The 20,632-nt window shown below is 26.8% G+C and overlaps 2 protein-coding genes across 3 annotated transcripts; both read left to right on the forward strand.

The window, feature by feature from the left end:
- Positions 1-6,881, forward strand: LOC132941222 (maltase 2-like). Of its 2 annotated transcripts, none has more exons than XM_061009167.1 (11): positions 1-127; positions 284-487; positions 2,808-2,987; positions 3,075-3,247; positions 3,453-3,578; positions 4,557-4,798; positions 5,039-5,237; positions 5,502-5,751; positions 6,120-6,315; positions 6,400-6,543; positions 6,631-6,881. In XM_061009167.1, the coding sequence occupies exons 2-11, from the start codon at positions 313-315 to the stop codon at positions 6,812-6,814; spliced, it is 1,869 nt and encodes a 622-aa protein (XP_060865150.1). In that variant the 5' UTR covers positions 1-127; positions 284-312; the 3' UTR covers positions 6,815-6,881. The 2 variants fall into 2 exon arrangements, with proteins under 2 accessions (XP_060865150.1, XP_060865151.1); XM_061009168.1 differs by having other exon boundaries at positions 52-127; positions 288-487.
- A 2,350-nt stretch (positions 6,882-9,231) lies between these two features.
- On the forward strand, positions 9,232-19,650 carry LOC132941356 (maltase A3-like). The gene is made up of 11 exons (XM_061009372.1): positions 9,232-9,374; positions 10,678-10,877; positions 10,934-11,113; positions 11,202-11,377; positions 11,617-11,742; positions 12,141-12,385; positions 12,485-12,683; positions 12,886-13,132; positions 15,804-15,996; positions 16,088-16,231; positions 19,318-19,650. Exons 2-11 carry the CDS (start codon positions 10,703-10,705, stop codon positions 19,505-19,507), a joined length of 1,875 nt encoding a protein of 624 aa, XP_060865355.1. The 5' UTR covers positions 9,232-9,374; positions 10,678-10,702; the 3' UTR covers positions 19,508-19,650.
- The last annotated feature ends 982 nt before the right edge of the window (positions 19,651-20,632 follow it).

A 20,632-nucleotide genomic window follows, 5' to 3' on the forward strand; every position in this document is an offset into this window, starting at 1 on the left:
CGAAACGTTATGAATAAATAATAATAAATAATAAATAATTATTGTATTAAATTTTTCTTTGAATTGCTATTAGTTTCAATATAAATACTAATAGAAATATAAATGATAACTGCAAAACTAATCAGATGTAAGTTAATTTAATGTTTATTTTATAGTTTATTTAGTTTTTTAACCTATTATTACATATTAATATTACTTTTATAGCTACTACATTTCCATTTGTATATATTAAAACCAATATTTTTTGTGGTAACCGATTATAACAAGATATTTATTATTTTAGATAGGTAATTCATTATATTTTAAAACAATATGAATATAATATTCTCGTTTGCTGTGATAGCATATACCTACGCCACCGTGTACGGTAATGTATATTTCCATGCCAAGAATCCAATTAATGAGTGGTGGTCGAACACAATAATATATCAAGTGTACCCAAGATCGTTTAAAGACAGTAACAATGATGGTATTGGTGATTTAAAAGGTATTTATATAATATATTATGATGTCCATTAATCTATATAATATTATAACATGTTATAAAACTAAGTCCATTTTTTTCTCTGTATGCTAAAAATCTTTAAAACAATGCAACGGATTTTGATGCGATTTCTTTTAATTGATAGAGTGATTGAAGAGGAAGGTTTATATGCATATAACATCCATAATATAGTAGACAAACAATGCCCCTTTTTTGAATGTACGAGCATACCTCGAAAAGAACTCTACTTATTTTTATACGGTTTTCACTAATAAATCGGTCGAGTCACGGGGAAGGTTTTAATGAATAATAATTTTCCTTGGTGAAATTAATTGGGCAGCCGAAAATAATAAAAATCTATGTCTATGTATATATAATATATATTATAAATAAATGTTTTTCTGTATTTCATTGAACTCCTCCTAAACCACTGGACATTTTTTGTGTGTTTTTGTGTGAGTGAAATCCCTGAATGGTTTAGATTCAAAATTAGACCTAGTTGGTTGAACCCGGAGAGGTGCTCAACCAGGTATTTTGAGATTTACGATAGAAATTTGTGTTTATAAATGGTTAATATCGGTTGTAGGAGAAATAATTAGTAAAAATTAGTAGGTATTTTAAATGTTTGCTATTAGTTACTCTGGCAGATGAGGTAAAAGCATCCATCAAATCGTCGCACGCTTATGGTTTCGAATAAAGAAATTATATCTTAAAACAAATATAAGAGTTGAATGTATATTTGTAGTTATTATATAGGGTCTCAAAAATTATTTGACCGCTTTTGTGAAAATTTCGAATCTTTCTTGGAGACATCAGGATATTTTAAAGAGTAGTTTGAACCATGTTCGATTTATACCAAGTGCTATACCCAACCCTCCACAAATAAATAATTGTTCTATTTGGTCGATTTTGTTAGCAAAGATACCCAAATTTATCTGTGCACTGAGGTATCTAGGTATAGGTACACTAAACCCAAAATACGCTTATTTAATCTAATTTTTTTATTTTTTATTGTTTGGCGGGTAGAATCGGGTTATAGGTACATCTAAAATTGGATGTTGGTTTATCCGAAATTAATAGCCTTAAAAAATGACTGGACCGTTTTCAATAAAAGTTATTTCAATAGATTATTACTTGAAAATTGGAGGGTGTATACAGCTTGATTTTTCAACTCATATAGGCTGTAGATAGGTAAAGGGTAACTCACACATGATTTTTTTAGCAAACAAAAAAAGAAATTTTTTTTTGGCAATCTAAATGGTTGCAGTTCGTTACATATTATATTAATATTATAATTAGAAGAAATATGGTATATACATTTTGTACGAATATATTTATTAAAAATGCAAATATTTGGCCTGGACAACGTCGGGTGGGGCAGCTATTATTATTATAAATGACAAAAAATGTTTGCACCTATGTCTTTTATACATTCCTAAACCGTTCATCCGATTGCTAAGAAATTTTGTACAGAGATAGATTAGACCACGGGCAAGGGTATTTTACCACAAAAAGATAAATAATAGGTCCAAGCCGGGGAGGTTCTCAAACAAGGGATTTAACCAGGGATCACGAAATCGAACGGCTTCGGTGGATAAATGTTTTTACATTGTTTTTTGGAAATTTTTGTTTATAAATGGTTGCTATAAGTTTTAATAATAATAAGTATTATTATTAATTGCATTTTACTTTGTATATTTTTTGTTTATCTATACATACGAATGTTTGTTTTTTTATTATTAATCAGATTTTAGTACAATATTAGGTTAGGTTAGGATTTTGTATTAATTGATTGTATTATTTAAATAAATTAAACACTTACCACTTAGGGTCCGTGATCTACCAAAGGTAGATTACCTACCTTATATTGCTCGCATAATCATAAAAACCTAGCAATAATAACGCATTCACCCAGCTAGTTGTTATTTAGAGACAAACATGGAAACAAGTTTTTATGCATACCAACTATATTTATGTCATATTATGTTGCTATATTGTTATTCTTAATATATTCATAAATTGCAGATAGTTATATACTTGTATAAAATATCACCCGGTCAATACTGCCATGCGGTATACAGAATGCTAATAATAATATAATATTAATGGTATACAAATTAAGTCTAAAGTTCCGATGTATTTAAATTTTTTATTATAACTTATCAGGAACCTTATATTACCGTTCCAGCTTTATTACCTAGAACCAACATTTTCATCGACATATATCGAAAACAAATTAAATAAACTCCAACATTTTTCATGTCTATAAATCATATAATGAGAGCCAAAATAATTTTATGTTGATTGTGTATTACATTTTCAGGTATTATCCAGAAACTAGATCATTTCACTGATCTTGGTATTGAGACATTATGGGTTGGTCCACTTTTCAAATCACCTATGGATGATATGGGATATGATGTTGAGGACTTTTATATGATAGATCCTGTCTTTGGAACAATGGATGATTTTGAAGAATTAGTTTTTGAAATGAACAAGCGAAGTAAATGTCATACTTTGTTCAAAAGAATAATATTTATATAGATTTCTATGTTTTTAATGATTTAATATCTAACCATTTTTATTTTAGATCTAAAGCTGATAATTGACTTCATACCAAACCATTCAAGTTACAAGTGCAAGTGGTTTGACAAATCAATTAAACAAGAAGGAAAATATTCTGATTATTACATTTGGCGTGACGCTTCAAATCAAGATGAACTCAGTAACTCGTCAATCACGCCGAAACCACCAAATAATTGGGTAAGTAACTTAGGTTATATGTTGTATTGGTATTTATAATATTTTAGAAGCTAGTAAATACTAGATGAAACGATTAAAGTAAGTCAAACAAACTTCGTTTTGAAGTTATCGAAATTTTGAAGTTTTGAGTAGGTAATAATTAAGAAAAACTAGTATCTATCAAAGAATTAATTGATATAATTATTATTTATTTATTTTCACATAGTTGAGTGATTTAGGAGGTCCTGCCTGGACATGGAATCAACAACGAAATCAATTTTATTTCCATCAATTTGGTAAGGAACAACCAGACTTCGATTTGAGAAATCCTGATGTTAAGCTACAACTTTTAGTAAGTCGCTGTATAAAAACTCTGAGAAAACATATGAAAAACTATTCGGTGATGATTGTTAGCTTATATTATTAAGGATTTTTTAATAATCTATTAATACAACTTTTAGAATTTATTTTTCTATTAGTTTTACAATCTAGAAAACATACGAGGAACGAGTTTTAGTGGTGAGGATCGGTCATCTTATTTTTATGATCTACTTATATCATTTTTAGCAATTTATTTTTCTGTTGTTCGACAGTTTATTAGGACGCTACAACCACAGTTGTTGTCTCCGTCTTACAATTATTTTATACTTTTAAGACGGAGAAAACACATACGGGTGTAGCGTCGTCTTAATTGTCTGTAGTACATTACTGTATGTTGAACAAACATTGTCAAAACTTTTTTTATATAATTCAATACTGTGTACTATATATTCGTGGTATAAAAAGCTTCAAATTATTTTAAATACTAAAATACCATCGATAAATATGTTATTGCAACAATTTCTCTGCAATTAATATGTTTTGAATTATTGCATTAAAATAATTAAAATAGTTTTTTTTTAAAATTATAAATACCCAATGTGGGATATAATTACAAAATATATCAAAAATAATATAATATTATATAATAATATTTACTATTAATATATGTTTATCATGTCTAGAAAAAACATAATTAACTCTGGTCAAAATTTAAAATGTACCACTATTTATTTTTTTAATTACAAAAAATAAAAATGTACCTAGGTATTTAAAAAAGTTCGAACAACTGTCTACTTTTTTACTTCTAACCAGATCTAGTTGACAATTTAAGTTTTTTTCTCTATTTCTGAAGGTGATGGAAGACCAAAACACACATAGGTACCATTTGAAAATATACTAAAAGAAAAATAATTTATTTCGATCTATTCAGAATATAAAATAACTATGAGAAATTTCTATTATATTGTATGTCAATTTGTTATACGTATGGTCTTGGTATTGTTTAAAGGACGTAATGGAATTTTGGATGTACAAAGGAATTTCTGGATTCCGATTTGATGCTGTCGATTATTTATATGAAAAAGTTTCACTACTCGATGAACCGTTTTTGCCAGAAAAGAGCAATTCCACTGAGTACAAAGATTTAGATCATATATACACTAGAAATCAACCAGAAAATATTATTATTATATTAGAATGGAGAGCGTTTATGGATAATTATACAAAAAGCAAGAATAAATCAGTTTCAAGGTAAATTGTATGCATAGCTTGTATATATACAAACATTTTTTTTTTAAAAGTTAACTAATTTCGGGAGCCATCGATGATGGACAGTGCTTAACCACAGCATACATTAGTGACTGAGCCCAAACTCCAAAACTAAACAACTTTATCCTATTGCTCATGTTCTGTTATTAGTAACATGACATATAATTAAATAAATACCTACATTTAATTAGTAAAAAACATCGTTTTTTTTATGTTGGATAGTTTAATGGCAACAGAAGCGTATTCCAACTTCAATATATTAATGCAATATTATGGTAACTCAACGATCCCTGGATCTCAAATACCATTTAACTTAGCATTGGTAAAGAGTCAAAAAGATGAGAATGTAGTTGAATCTATTGATACCATTATCAAATATTGGTTGGCTGATTTACCAGAAAACGCAGTGGCCAACTGGGTGGTAGGTGTTTTTAAATAATATAATTATATTATATACTGTTTAAAGCTTATGACATCCTTCTCGGAAATATATTTCTTATGTCATTTTAATAAATGCCTGTTCAATGCTTAATTAAATAACATGAGTAACATGCACTGAACGTTTAATCACGTATAGTATAGTAAGAAATATTAATATAATATAAATATTGATAATGTATAGTGTAAATGTAAATTGTATATTCTATGTATATTATAATTTAACATAAATTATTTCATAATTTAGATGGAAAATCACGACAATTTAAGAATATCGTCGAAATTTGGCGCTTTAACGGTACCGATGTTTACTGCGTTGAAATTAGCTCTTCCCGGTATTGAAGTAACATATTATGGTTTTGAAATCGGTATGGAGGACAACATGTATTTGAGGGCTGAACAAGTAACAGATACCATTTTTGTGGCTACTTCGAAATTATCGAGAACTAGAGATTACGAAAGGTGTCCAATGCAATGGGATAATTCGATTAACGGAGGTATAATGCATAGCTGTATAATAAGTGCAATATTAATAAAATTAATTTCACCCGTCACTTGTCACTATACTACATAACAAATACAAATCTAATTGTTTAAATTATTTAGTATAGGTACGTCCTAAATAGTTAGTCGCATTAAAGTAAAAACGTATCAACAATCAGCCTGCAGTTACAGAATAAACTTAATAATTTGAAATTAATACGATCCGAAATAAGTGGTTTTCTATTTTTACTATTAATTGATTTAAGTATTTAACAGCTACTAGGTACAACCTAATGTATAGTTACACTTTACACAATTAATGTAAAACCAAGTTGCTATATTATAATTTTATAGTTAAAAAACGTAGCAATTTATTTTAAAGGTTTCACTAAAGAGAAAAAGCCATGGTTACCAGTAAATCCAAATTATTATAAACTAAACGTCGAATCACAGAAAAAAATTCCAACCAGTAACTATAATTTTTACAAAAAAATGTCTCAACTTCGAAAAACCAAAACGTTAAAAAATGGCGATCTTCAGACTTATAACATTACTAAATCGATTTACATTTTAAAGAGGTAATTACAATCGGTTAACATTAGGTGCTCAAAAAAGTATAGTGATTTGTTATTTCTATACAACCAAAAGTTTGTTTTTTTCAGGTCACTATTAGAACACGAATCATACATAGTCGTAACGAACTTTGGCAGTGAAACCGAAACGGTCATCTTGTCCAATGTCATTTATGATGTCAAAGATGAATTATTCGTTTATTTAGGAAGTGAAAATTCTGAATACAGTACCGGGTATTTCGATTTTTTTAACTTAAAATATGTATGACGGATTAGCAGTTTTATATTTTATTAAATAAATTTTCGTCCTTTTGTTTGTAGAAGTAAAGTATCTACCGTTTCAACTGAGTATCCATTACAACTGCGACCACAGTCAGTAGTCGTATTAACAGATAAATATATTGAACCTGAATCGCCAAGTAATAACGCTAGTAGTTGTACAGAATCAAGTTTGAAATGTATTAGTTTCATCTGTGTTTTTGTACTTTCAATATGGTTTTTATAAGTTTGTCTTACATGTATAGTTGTTAATAGTAATATAAGTGAATTGTAATATATATTTTTTAAAGAAATTTGTTTGAATTGTATTTTTCCGGTAATGCTAAGGTTAATTATATCCTATATTATTTTTGACGCTGTGAAAATGGTTTGATATCCAACTACGTCTGCACGTAGGCCACAAAAATTGGATAACAAACTTATTTTTAGGGAAGAGTATACTCTATATAGGTAGGGCTGTAGATACTTGTAAATTTCACTGAATGTTTATATTAGCATTTTCTATACACGGTAACATTTTGAAAATAATTTGACTCTTTTTGATAAGCATTTAAATTTCAAATTTTAACAAAATTTATCAAATTTAAAATTTAATAATTATTTCGTAGTTAAAAATTTATAAAATGTTCAACTTTTATAGCTAAGGATTGAAAATTTAAAACAAGACTCTTCGTAAATAGGTTATATATAAATAATTACTTTATTCACAATAATATCATTAAATATGCTTGGTAATATCATAGGCTGACTGACCGTATTAGCTCAGAATCGTTTTTCTTATACAATGATATTATTTTATCATTGAATTCTAATTTAACATCATCCATTACAGTGACCCACTTGTAACCTACTGTACAGCAGAGCGACATCCACTTACCCACCTTTTTTATTGATAAAAATCATGATATTTTACAAACGCATTTTAAATATTTATACAGATTCTCAAACCGAGTTTATGGTTTATAAATAATGTAGTTATTTTTATTTACATCATTCTTATTAATAAGATAATAAGTTATTATTATGTTCCTAGTGCCCAACTAAAATATACCTAAATTTAAAACCCATTAAAAAAAAAAATTGTATCTTTTTTTATCTGGATAAAAAGTATTTATCTTTATCTTTATTTAGATAAATATGAGTTAAGTTATCTTTTATATCTATCTCGATACATTTGAGTTATATCATCTTTATCTAGATAAAAAAATACTCATCTAATCCGAACACTGTAGTGGAATACGCAGGGCGCGGCGCGCGGCGTTTGAAACGCGGCGGAATACGCGAATACGCCTTGTATAGCCCCGGCCTGAGACGTCGCCACGCCACAGTGACGGCCTCACTCCCGTACCACGCCATGAAGTATGTTTCACATCAATAAGTATATAACATTAAATGAATACAATACAGACAAGTTTTACTCAAAACCAGTATACGATAAAATTAATTTTGTTTTTTAGTGCAGCTCAGCATAAACAAATGTAAGTAAGAACTTCTTTTATCAAATGTTTTTATTCTGTACTTTTAAAAATATTTCTAAACATTTTGAGTCAATTATAGACATCATAAGATATTTTCGATTTTTATTAGTGTTCATCACACACCCAATTCTAATGTCATTGTATTACATGAATGGTAAATTAAATTTTAAACATACAAAACTTTTACATACTCTTAAATCATAATAATTATTACTATTTTGCATTGCAAGTTATTATATTTTTTATAATACTATATTATTATGATATTATACAATTTAGTGACGTGTGATATAGGGTAAAAGTGTTGTTCAAACAACACCTTAAATATGGGTGGGTGGGTGGGTACTGATAGATGGGAAATAGTAATTTTTATCGGTAGGTATGTGTAACAATATTATGAGTTGTAGGTCACCGAAAATGATTTGAGCAAAACCAAATTTTTTTTTTATTCACGCTACTGTTACAGATATAATATTACACATTGAATACACTCGCCTAAATATTACAAATATAATTATAATATAACTTTATAAACGTTTGATAACCGGCGGGTTATTACCAACGTGTAGGTGCTGTGTACGTTTTTAAACCAATAAGTACAACGTATCGCAAAACGATATTACTATAATAGCAATGGGAAGTAGATACTACATATGGTCATAAACTCATAATCATCACGAGTGTACAGTACCTAATAATGTAGATATATTATTACTTCATGGCTGTGGTCTTTCATATTATATAATCAAAATATATGTACTTAAAAATAAAAATAATAATTTTTTTAAATGTTTGAAGTGTTTTTACACCTCACGCCATTGGGGTATATAATAATGTACTTAAGTACCTATTTGTGTTAATTGCTTTTATCATAATTATTGTGGGATTTGGCCCATAAAGAGATATATTATCCTTTTTTATGATCAAACATATATCATTTTATTTAAATAAATGATGAACATTTTTAAGGCAATATAGTTATTGGAACATTGCTCCGTTGTACACACCTCAACGTTGCTCTTTTGTATTAAACTGTCTTGTAATTCTTGTAAGTTTAAAATGTAATATACATAATATTAAAGCTATTTAATCATTTTTGAATAATAGAATACATTTTTAATATGTTGTACCACTATAATACAGCTTGTTCAATGTACAGGTAATAAGTATTATAGACGATTATCGTTATCGTAAGAATGTAGATAGTATTTATTATGTCATCCCAGGTGGGGTAATAAAAGGCACGGGTCGCCAGTTCGATCTCGACGACGCATCGGTGACAATGCCGGTCAATATATGCGACGTAAAGTAATTATCACATATTATTAACATAATTAAAATAGTGTTTATTATACAAAAGTATTATTAAATTATTGTCAATAAATTATTATCATTCTATTATACAGTCCACTAGTTTTTTTATATATTTATTCAATTACAAACTGAGCCCAAACACAGCTTATTTCAAAAAAAAAATAAAATCTTATATTTGACGAATCTGTTTTAATACTTATGTGTTTACCATTCAGTTGAAGCTAAAAGTAAAAATTTAAAAAATGTATTATAATACAACCATCGAGTCCATGATGAATGAGCAATACTTAATATTTTCAATTTTTGTCTTACAATACTTAATTCCAGTGATTTCGTTTATAATATAGGTACATTTGAGTTTATTTTTTTTATCATTATGAAGCGATTAATTTTAAAATATATCATCCTTTTTTATGATCAAACAAATACAATTTATCTGTATAAATTTAAAATATTTTTCAGAAGTAGTTTACTGTTAGCTCAAAAAAAAAATCACCTAAACGTATTAATTTAATTTCATGTAATATTACACTATCATTGTTATTGTTTAAATAATTATTTTATTTAACTGTCTATTGTACCTGTTTTACGTTCAAAATTGAATATACATAATATTACAGCTGTTATTAGCTACTTAACCATTTTACGTATGATTTAGTACTAAAATAATATTTTTTGACAGATTTACATTATCAATATATTTTAATTTTTTAACATGATTTGACAATTCAAAAAAAAAATTAAATATTATAATCTACAAATGACAAAAATACTACAACTTAATAAATCTACAGTTTGTCCGTGAAAATTGGGTACACTCTATAAATCAGTTACATACATTACTCAGTACTCAACACATATTCTAGAATTTTATCTGCGGGATATTGATGATTTAATAGTCAAGTTTTATGTCCCGAAAACTGAATTTAAAAATATGATTAGAGTACTGTGTATAATATGGGTAATTTAATTATACGGTGTATCCAGTTTTCGAGGAAACATGGTATTATAATTGTTTTTATTTAAAATTATTGAAATGAATTATAGTGGAATGATACAGGTATTAGCTTTTTGTTTGAATTTACTATTTTACTTATTATTTATTTTTAGCATCATATAAATTGTAGTTTTAGTTATTTATAAAAATACCTAATCAAATGTATGTAAATTAGTTTAATGTTCATTAATTTTATAGTGCATATAATATCGCTAAACAATACTTCAATTATATTTTTTCTTAATAAAAACCCGATTTTTTTTGCAATAACAAATAATAATACAATATTTACTATTTTAGATATTTTATTATATTTTAAAACAATATGAATATAATATTCTCGTTTGCTGTGATAGCATATACATGCACCACCGTAAACGGAAATGTGTATTTCCATGCTAAAAATCGAAATAATGAGTGGTGGTCAAACACAATAACATATCAAGTGTATCCAAGGTCATTTAAAGACAGTGACAATGATGGTATTGGTGATTTAAAAGGTATTTATATAATTTTATGTCGATTTATTATTATTTATTTTATTCAAAATGTTCAGGTATTATCCAAAAACTAGATCATTTTGTTGATCTCGGTATTGAGACTTTATGGATTGGTCCACTTTTCAAATCACCTATGGATGATATGGGATATGATGTTGAAGACTATTATAAGATAGATCCTATATTTGGAACAATAACTGATTTTGATGAACTTGTATTAGAAATGAAGAAACGAAGTAATTGTTATTTATTAGTAATGACTAATCTGAAGATTAACAGCATATTACATGACGTAATAGTTTACTGTAAACATATATTTTTTAGATCTTAAATTAGTAATAGACTTTATACCTAATCATTCAAGTTATAAATGTGAGTGGTTTAAGAAATCAATTGAAAGAGAAGACAAATACACAGATTATTACGTTTGGCGTAACGCATCAAACCAAGATGAAGTTTTAAGAAATTCAACAATAAAACCAAAACCTCCAAATAATTGGGTAAATAACATATTTTTGAACTTAAAATTCCTAATATTAAAATATTAAATAATATTGTAATTTTAAAAGCATTTTATCAAATGTTAATTAAATGAAAAGTATAGACATTTACAAAATGGTAATAACTTAGTTTTACCAACCTTATCATGTGAAATAGTTTTTATTAATATTCATAAGAATTTTTAAATTAAAAATAATTTACTTTATTAAATCTTGAATGAAAATCAATTTTTACACAGTTGAGTATGTTTGGTGGTACTAGCTGGACATGGAATAAAGAACGACAACAATTTTATTTACATAAATTCAGTTCAAAACAACCTGACTTTAATTTGAGAAATCCAAAAGTTCACAAAGACATTTTGGTAAGTAATTAAAATATAATTGATAGGATTAAATGAAGTTGTTTTGCCTTATAGAAATGGAAAATAAATAAAATAAAAGAATAAGTAATAACCTACTTGATTTTTGTTCTAATTTTCGTTCTAATTTTCAATATGTTTTTTTTTTATTATTCGACAATTTAACTATTTTCAACACAATATATTGAAGATTTCGTTGCTATTCGGTATTTTGATGTTTTATCTATTTAGTCTTGGAATTTGGTATTTATTTTAGATCCATTTACTGAAACGAACCTGTTCGGTATTATACTAGAAATGCAAAACGTAAAGTTAGTACCTATGTAAGTGTTTGTATGGTAAAAACAACGAGTTATTTCTATATTTTATCAGTATTCATTAATTGTACACTTTCGTTCAAGAATATATTTGCATTTTGGATGGATAGAGGTGTTATTGGATTCCGAATTGACGCTACTAGACAGTTATATGAAAGTGATTTATTCCTTGATGAACCTTGTCTAATGAGCGACTACGAATGTACAATAAACTTTCATAGTTTAAATCATATTTATACTCAAGATCAACCTGAAAACATTGAAATTGTAAGAGAATGGAGAGAATTCATCGATAATTATACGAGAAATAAAAACATCCCATTCTCTAGGTAAATCATATTCGGTGAATGTAATTTTAAAAGTAGCAACTTAGGTTTGCTCTATCGAGTTTCGCAATAATTTATTAAATAATTTTTTTATTTTAACAGTTATATAGGCACCGAAGCCTACGCACCGATAGATGTATTAATGCAATACTACGGCAATTCAACGAAACCTGGGGCTAATGTACCATTTAACCTTAGATTAATAAGAAATGTGGATAAAAGTAATATAATTGAATCCATAGACAAAATTGTTAAAGATTGGCTAGATAATATGCCTGAAAATCAGGTGGCTAATTGGGCGGTAAGTACTCTAAAATATAAAAATTTAAAAAAAATACTAAATGTGACGTTTAAAATAAAATATGATAAAGGTACAGACATTAATAAATAATCTTATTGTATTAAATACCATACAATATTACTTCAATACATTTATTTACACGTTTGTAAATATTTTTCAATTATTCAAAGACATATAATTGTATATCATACATTTTTTTAAGATGGAAAATCATGACAACCCAAGAACACCAACCAAATATAGTCCTGAAATGGCGCCACTCTTTACAGCTTTGAAATTATCACTCCCTGGTATAGAAATTACATACTATGGTAGCGAAATTGGCATGGAAAATACTTATGTGAGACCAGACCAATCACAAGATCCTAATTATGTGGGAGGTAAAAATTCCGGTCGATCCAGAGATAATGAAAGGTGTCCAATGCAATGGGATAGTTCAATAAACGCAGGTACAATATAATTACACATGAACATTTTGCATACATATTCTTTGAGTCTCGGAGAGCATTTATAGCTTTATGGTTCTTCAACCTATATTGGTTGCTATAAGGTGGTGCAGTTGGTGGCTCACACCGGAATTCAGTTTTGGATCGTGAAAATCGAATATTTTTTTTTCTCTTATAGTATTACATAAAGCAAAGAGACTTTTATATTATAATCTTTAAGATATTAAAATATAAAGAATATAAAAATAAAGGTATGTTGTTGCATATAATTATATAAGTATTGATATGTATACTCAAAAACAACTCAACCGATATTGACTAAATTCACTGAGATTGTTCTTAGATATTTTATTAATATGTAAAAAGTAGTTTTAACCACGTTTAAAAATATACCAAGTGATTTATTCAATTACAGTGGCGGAACGAAATTGTGAAGGTTTTAAAGCATAATATTGTACATATATTTTAAACATTTTTACCACCGCCTTCATTGAAAGAAAATAAGCGGCAGGGGCCATTAATATTTATTAATTATGATATTTGAGTTGACATTGTACGATTATGCATTCACCCAACCATTTCAGACATGAAGCAATTGCTTTAAATAATCCTATGTTCCGCTGCCACATTGGACCAATCCGGCATAGGCCTATCCCAGTAGAATTAGTTCCCAAACGTTATACACCGACGCTGAGCCGATTTGGCTGTTATGGAGATACATACTCTAAAATAGTGTTGGGAATAGATAACTAAAAATATATCTAGATAAGAATAAAGATAACATAAATGTAATTTATCTAGATAAAGATAAATACAACTATACATTTATCTAGATAAATATCATTTTTTTACACTTATTTTTTAGTATTTTTGTAATATTAGATTTATATCAATATAATGACATAATATTTATAATAACAACGAATTGAGCCTTTGAAATACAGTTCTATGAAGTTAATTTTAATTTATTTTTATAATGGATGGGGAAATAAACCTATACCTAATTAATTTTATTATGCTTATTATGGCTAGTAGAAAACGATGTATAGTGCAAGCCCGCATGCAGGTTCTCGTATTATCGTAATATTGTCGTTGGCAATAATAACAAGAAATATATTCTTCTAATTTTATAAATAGTTTATATAATATTAGGATTTTAATAACATTGGTTTTATAATTTTGTAAGGGCTCTATAATATTTATCTAGATAAGCCCATTTTTTTATCTAAGCTAAACATTAGATAAATCGTAACATAATAATTATCTATATACTTTAAAAGACAATTTATTTCAAAAAAATCTTATCTAGATAATTCCCAACACTGTCTAAAACTGAGACACACCTTTATAGGGCCATGATTCATGAGTTCTTTTTTCCTGGACAAAGTCTGGTTATACGCAGCAAATCATACACATTTTAAATTTGAATATACAAGTATGGAAAAATTATAAAATATACGGTTATCAATTTAATCCATCTCAAATGATAAGGTCTTAAATGTATAATTTTGTAATCTAAAAATGCACAAATTATATTTTAATTTAATTTTTAAACATTCACAAGCCATAGTAATTCGTTTTAAAGGTTTCAATAAAAAAAAAATGCATAGTTATTCTTAACCGAACCTTTCAGTACAAATAATATAAACTAAATATCGAATCACATAAGAAAATACAAACTGCAATTTTTACAAAAAAATTCTCGACTTTGGAATATCCGATTCATTTAAAAATAGTGTTACCAACATTGGTTACAGAAATTTAAGAGACTTCTCTCTCTATATATATATATATATATCCAACCACGTTAAACAATGTACATAGTGGTATATCCAAAATCCGTCACTGGTGGATTGACATCTCAGTAGAATTAGTTCATAAATCGAGGTTAGTACAACGTCGCCACTCACCTATTTTCCCATGAACTAAAGTGCAATAAAACCAAGATACACATATAGTGTCAGGTTTTATGTGTGTTTTTTTCCGGACGTAGTATACAGATATTCATACACATTTTAAATTTAATATATAAGAATGGAATTATATAAAGTATATAAAGTATACGGTCATCAAAATCATCTGTATTGAATGATAAGACTTTAAATAACTATTGAAAATTATTATATTATGATGATAACGGATTCATTTCAAAAAAACATAATATTATAAACTAAAATGAATATAGATAGGTCCTATTATATGATCTATTCAAAGAGGATACTAAAAAAAAAAACAAATGTTGAAAAATGTTTACAAAAAACATTTAACTTGACGAAAAAGTTAAGACTAGTGTTCAGTCTTGGCGATTGACTGTAATCGGTCGCCGCAAAAAGACAGATAAGCGCGCTGGACGCGCTGCGTTGTAAAATGGCACGTTATTAATTTTAGTCTGCCGACAGCTGCGACCGAATACAGTGTCAATCGCCAAAGTCTCTAAGTGCGACAAGTGAGAACCAATTGTAAACATAAAAAATATATTTAAAATTGTACGTTTAATAAATAATTCAAAATTTAACATAGTTTGATTTATCTTTATTTTTCTAAATATAAATAATAATATAAAAAAGTTCAAATTACCGTGCGTTGGATTGTGCAAAAATTACAATTGCCGTACGGCCCGAACAACTAGTTTTAATTATTAAATATAATTTGTATTGTATTAAATGATTTTAAGGATTTACCAAAGGGAAACCTTGGTTGCCAGTAAATCCAAATTATTATAAACTAAACGTCGAATCACAGAAAAAAATACCAAATAGCAACTACAATTTTTACAAAAAAATGTCTCAACTTCGGAAAACCGATACATTAAAATATGGTGATCTTCAAACGTATAATATTACTAAATCGATATATATTTTAAAGAGGTAATCAAAATTTTAATTAATTAATTATTTTTTGAATTAATGTTACATATTGTTTCTTTCTGTTAGTTATTCTAAATCGTTTCATTTTCAGGTCATTATTGGAACGTGAATCGTACATAGTTGTAATGAATTTTGGAAGTGAAACAGAAACCGTCATATTGTCCAATATCATGAAAAGCCCCAAAGAAGAACTTTACGTATACTTAGGAAGTGAAAATTCTGCATATAATACCGGGTAATTAGAATTTACAAATGTTTTGCTATTAGTAATGACTAATGACTCGTTACAATAAATTAATTTACAGTTTTATTTTAAATTCTGAGCAGAGCGTGTACTTTTTTAATGTCTTCTTACATGATATGTAGCCAAAATAATGTTTCGGTTTTATACTTCAGTAACTTTTCCATTCGGGAGTTTTCCAAAATCGCCCGGAAAAACAAAAAAAAAATAATAATAAAAAACGGGAATTTTATACAAAATCGGATTTCGACGAAATCGATATTGGTTTTTAAACTAACTCTATAAAACTGTCTCAAATACTTGAATTTTCACTGAATGTTTAGTTTAGAATTTTCATAACATTTTGACTCATGTTGAGCTATTTAGAAGGATATTGAAACCCGTAAATTAACAACCATTTTTAGATTCTGAGTGGAACAATAAATGTATTGATTTTACAATGATGTGTGTTTTTTTTTAATTTTTAATTTTTTTTTTATTTTTGTGTCTGTCATCACCTTTTAGGACATTAAAAGTGCTTGGATTTTCTTCAATAGTAACTTTTCTGATAGGAAAGTGAATCTAGTTGCTACTTTGGGGGGTCAAAAGTAAAAATTTCCCAGTAGTTTTCACAAGCGACGTGAAAAACAAAAGAAAAATTAAGGAAAAACGGGAATTTTTACGCAAAATCTGTTTTCGAGAAAATAGATTTTGGTTTTTGGTGTAACTCTAAAACAAATGACCGTAGGGATATGAAATTTTGACTGAATGTTTATATTAGTATTTCCTATACACCATAACATTTTCCAAATATTTTGACTTATTTTGAGGTGTTTACGGACATTGTCAATTTCCATTTTTTTTTGTTTTTTTTTCTATAAATATCAATAAAATTTTATCTGTTATGTAAAAAAGCTTGCAAATTTAATAGAAGGCTTCTAGGTTATTGTTTCAAAGGCAGAAGAAAAAAATTAAAAATCCTTAGTCACAGTTTTTATTTATAAGCATTTAAAGTTCAAATATTGACAAAATACGGAAAAATCACAAAAATTAGTAAATTATTTTGAGTTGAGAATTCATAAAAATTTTTTTTTTAAATCTAAGATTTGAAAATGGATTACAAGATTATCCATAAGTTTGTCTACCTTTATCAAAAAAAAAATGTCTACAAGAAAGTCAAATTAAATTTTTATGAGCGTTTGAAATTCATGTTTTTACAACATTTGATATTCACTCGATTTCTCGTGTGATTTTCTTATTTTGTTGTAATTAAAAAACGTATGACTGTAGATACTTGAAAATTTCACTGAATGTTTATATTAGCATTTTCTATACACAATAAAATTTTGAAAAGAATTTGACACTTTTTGAGCTGTTTACGGACATTGTCTGTTTTCAATTTTTTTAGTTTTTTTTTTCTATAAATATCATTAAAATTTTATTTGTTGGGTAGAAAAGCGTGAAAATTTAATGCAAGGCTCCTGATATATTGTTATAATAGCAGTTGAAAAATATTGAAAATATATAGGCACAATTTTTTTTTATAAGCATTTAAAGTTCAAATTTTGACAACATTTATCAAATTTATAATTTATTAATTATTTTGTAGTTAAAAATGTATAAAATGTTTAACTTTTATGGCTAAGGATTGAAAATTTAAAACAAGGTCCACGTAAATAGGTTATATATAAATTACTTTATTTACAATAATATCATCAAATATACTTGGTAATATCATAGGCTGACGGACCGTTTTCGCTCAGAATCGTTTTTCTTATACAATGATATTATATCATTGAATTCAAATTTAACACCATCCATTACAGTGACCCACTTGTAACATACTGCACAGCAGAGCGACATCCACTTACTCACCTTTCTTATTTCGTTGTTATTCATAAACTAATAACCGTAAGTACTTGAAATATACACCAAATGTTAATTTTATCATTTCATATTCTTGTTATAATTTTTAAAACATTTTGACTCTTTTTGTGCTGTTTATGGACATTTTCAATTTTTTAGTTTTTTAAAATGTCAAATCAATTTTATTTGATGGGTCAAAAACCTTGACAATTTGATTCAAGGATTCTGATTTATAATTACAACTGGAGTTCATAAATATTAAAAAAGATACATAGGCACGGTGTTCTTACAAGCATTTAAAGTTCAAATGTTGACAAAATTCATCAAAATCTCGATAATTTGTAAATTATTTTGTAGATAAAAATGTTAAAAATATTCATTGCTAGAAGAATCAAAAATGTGAAACGAGGTTCCACGTTAGTAGTTAATTTTGTAACCAAAAATGTAAAAAATATATAAACACATTTTTCTTGTAGTTTTATTTTAAGATAAAATTTGATCAAAATTAGGTTACCTTAAATAACCAAGAATAACGATATTAGTTATTTTGTCGTACCTACTTTATTAATATTTTTGTGGGTACTTAAAACATTCTCAAGTATATTATTATATACAAATATTGGAATATGATTATTATCTTATTTGAAAATAATATTAATTCAACTTACCGACTTCCGTATTAATAATAGCAATATCACAACAAAAACACTTCGTAACTACGTGTAAAAATGGGTATGTAAAAAAAATATAAGATCTCTAAGCACTATAAAGATTTGATATCATAAATAAATGCTAAGTATATTAAATTTAAGTAAACTTATGTTCTTTAAATAATTTATTTACTTGGCGAGGAATTATTTCTTAAGAGAAACAAAATGTGATGAACAAAATAATTATATGGCGAAAGACTATTAAAATATAACTTATTATTATTTTAAAAATATTATTTATAATATTTATATACTATTCTAAATAATTTCTCGCCAAGAAAATAAATTATTAAAACGAAATATGTTTACTTAAATTTAATATTCTTAGCATTTATTCACGATATCTCTTTTTTATAGTGCTTAAAGATCTTATATTTTTTTTACTTAGCCATTTTTACACGTAGTTTACGGAAGGTTTTTGTTGTGATATCACACATATTTATCGTTATTAAAAAAATGTCCTGTACAGCAGAGAAATACTCACTTACCCGCTTATTTTTAATTTATTGTAATTTTTGTTTTTAGAAGTATTGTATCAACTGTTTCTTCAACTGGTAATCCAGTGAAACTACGACCACAATCTGTAGTCATATTAACAGATAAATTTATTGCACCCGAAACACCAACAATTAATATTCAAAATGCGAGCACACAAATCGGTTCCACGTTATTTAGTTTACTCAGTGTTCTTTTACTTTTAAGATATTTCTTATGAATTTATCTTTCATTAATCATGATACATTCGTACAATAATTAGTTATAACTGATTTTAGTTTAAATTTTAAATATTTATGTCTTTGTTGTAATTCTTTTGTTTAGCATGTGTTATTCAATAAAATTCTTATATTTATGAACCAATGAAGACTTTTCAGCAGTTAATTAAAACTTGATAAAAAAAACTGTGACATCTATCTATTGAAGTTAGTTAACTTACTATATGATTGGTCTTTTTAAACTTTAAAGTTTTCTCTCTGGTAACTTTAATTTGGTACTTATTATGAATATTTGCTCCTATAAATTTATATTAAATTATCATAGTATTAAATTAATATTTTTTAATACTGGCTAGTGTGAATTTACTTTGAATGGGAACATGGTTATACAATCTTATTTCATTCAATCGTAACTATGTACTGGTAACTAACGGATGGACGGAATCAACGGGGATATAATAGAAGTTCTAAACTGACGGTTAGAAACCTAAAATTGCTTACCTATGTGTTATGATGTATATTATATCCAATATAATATTGATTATAATAACTCGATTTATATTTGTAAAACCAATAGATTCATTTTTCGTTCAAAACCTGAAAAGTTTACAAGGATCTATCTCTCATATCCCCCGCAGGGATGATCTCAAAACAAAATCATAGGGGATGTATTCTTCAAAATTGCCGACTATAATTTGAAATTCAAAATTTTTGGTAACTATTAAGTTATTTTTAGTTACAATATGCTATACATTTATAATTTCTTTATTACCTTATGTTTCAATGTATGTTTAAATTAAATTTGAAGTTGAAACTTAGAAATACCTAACTTACTATTTTTAATTTATATCAGAATGAAATAACATCAACAAACATAATATGAAATAAATAGTTATGATTCATCACTTATTATTATTGTTGTCAAATAATTATCTACATTATAAGAATCGTCCTCTTCCATCATAACCTATATAAATATTAAATAATCTCAATAATTGTATTTGTATAAAATGTAGGTAGGTACCTAATTATTTACTAATGTTTTTAATCTGATTATTAAAAAAATGCATTCAATTTAATAAAAAATATTAGATTCTGAGTGAAACGAGATATGTATAATATTTTTA

Source organism: Metopolophium dirhodum, chromosome 3, assembly GCF_019925205.1.
Source record: "Metopolophium dirhodum isolate CAU chromosome 3, ASM1992520v1, whole genome shotgun sequence".
Lineage (NCBI taxonomy): Eukaryota > Metazoa > Arthropoda > Insecta > Hemiptera > Aphididae > Metopolophium > Metopolophium dirhodum.

Bases quoted from the DNA above. Each gene is read 5' to 3' on its own strand.
- LOC132941222 (XM_061009167.1), top strand. From the start codon at position 313: ATGAATATAATATTCTCGTTTGCTGTGATAGCATATACCTACGCCACC. The intron at 488-2,807 runs GTATTTATATAA...TTACATTTTCAG, and splicing joins TGGTATTGGTGATTTAAAAG to GTATTATCCAGAAACTAGAT. The intron at 5,752-6,119 runs GTATAATGCATA...TTTATTTTAAAG, and splicing joins GGATAATTCGATTAACGGAG to GTTTCACTAAAGAGAAAAAG.
- LOC132941356 (XM_061009372.1), top strand. From the start codon at position 10,703: ATGAATATAATATTCTCGTTTGCTGTGATAGCATATACATGCACCACC. The intron at 12,684-12,885 runs GTAAGTACTCTA...CATTTTTTTAAG, and splicing joins ATCAGGTGGCTAATTGGGCG to ATGGAAAATCATGACAACCC. The intron at 16,232-19,317 runs GTAATTAGAATT...TTTTGTTTTTAG, and splicing joins AATTCTGCATATAATACCGG to AAGTATTGTATCAACTGTTT.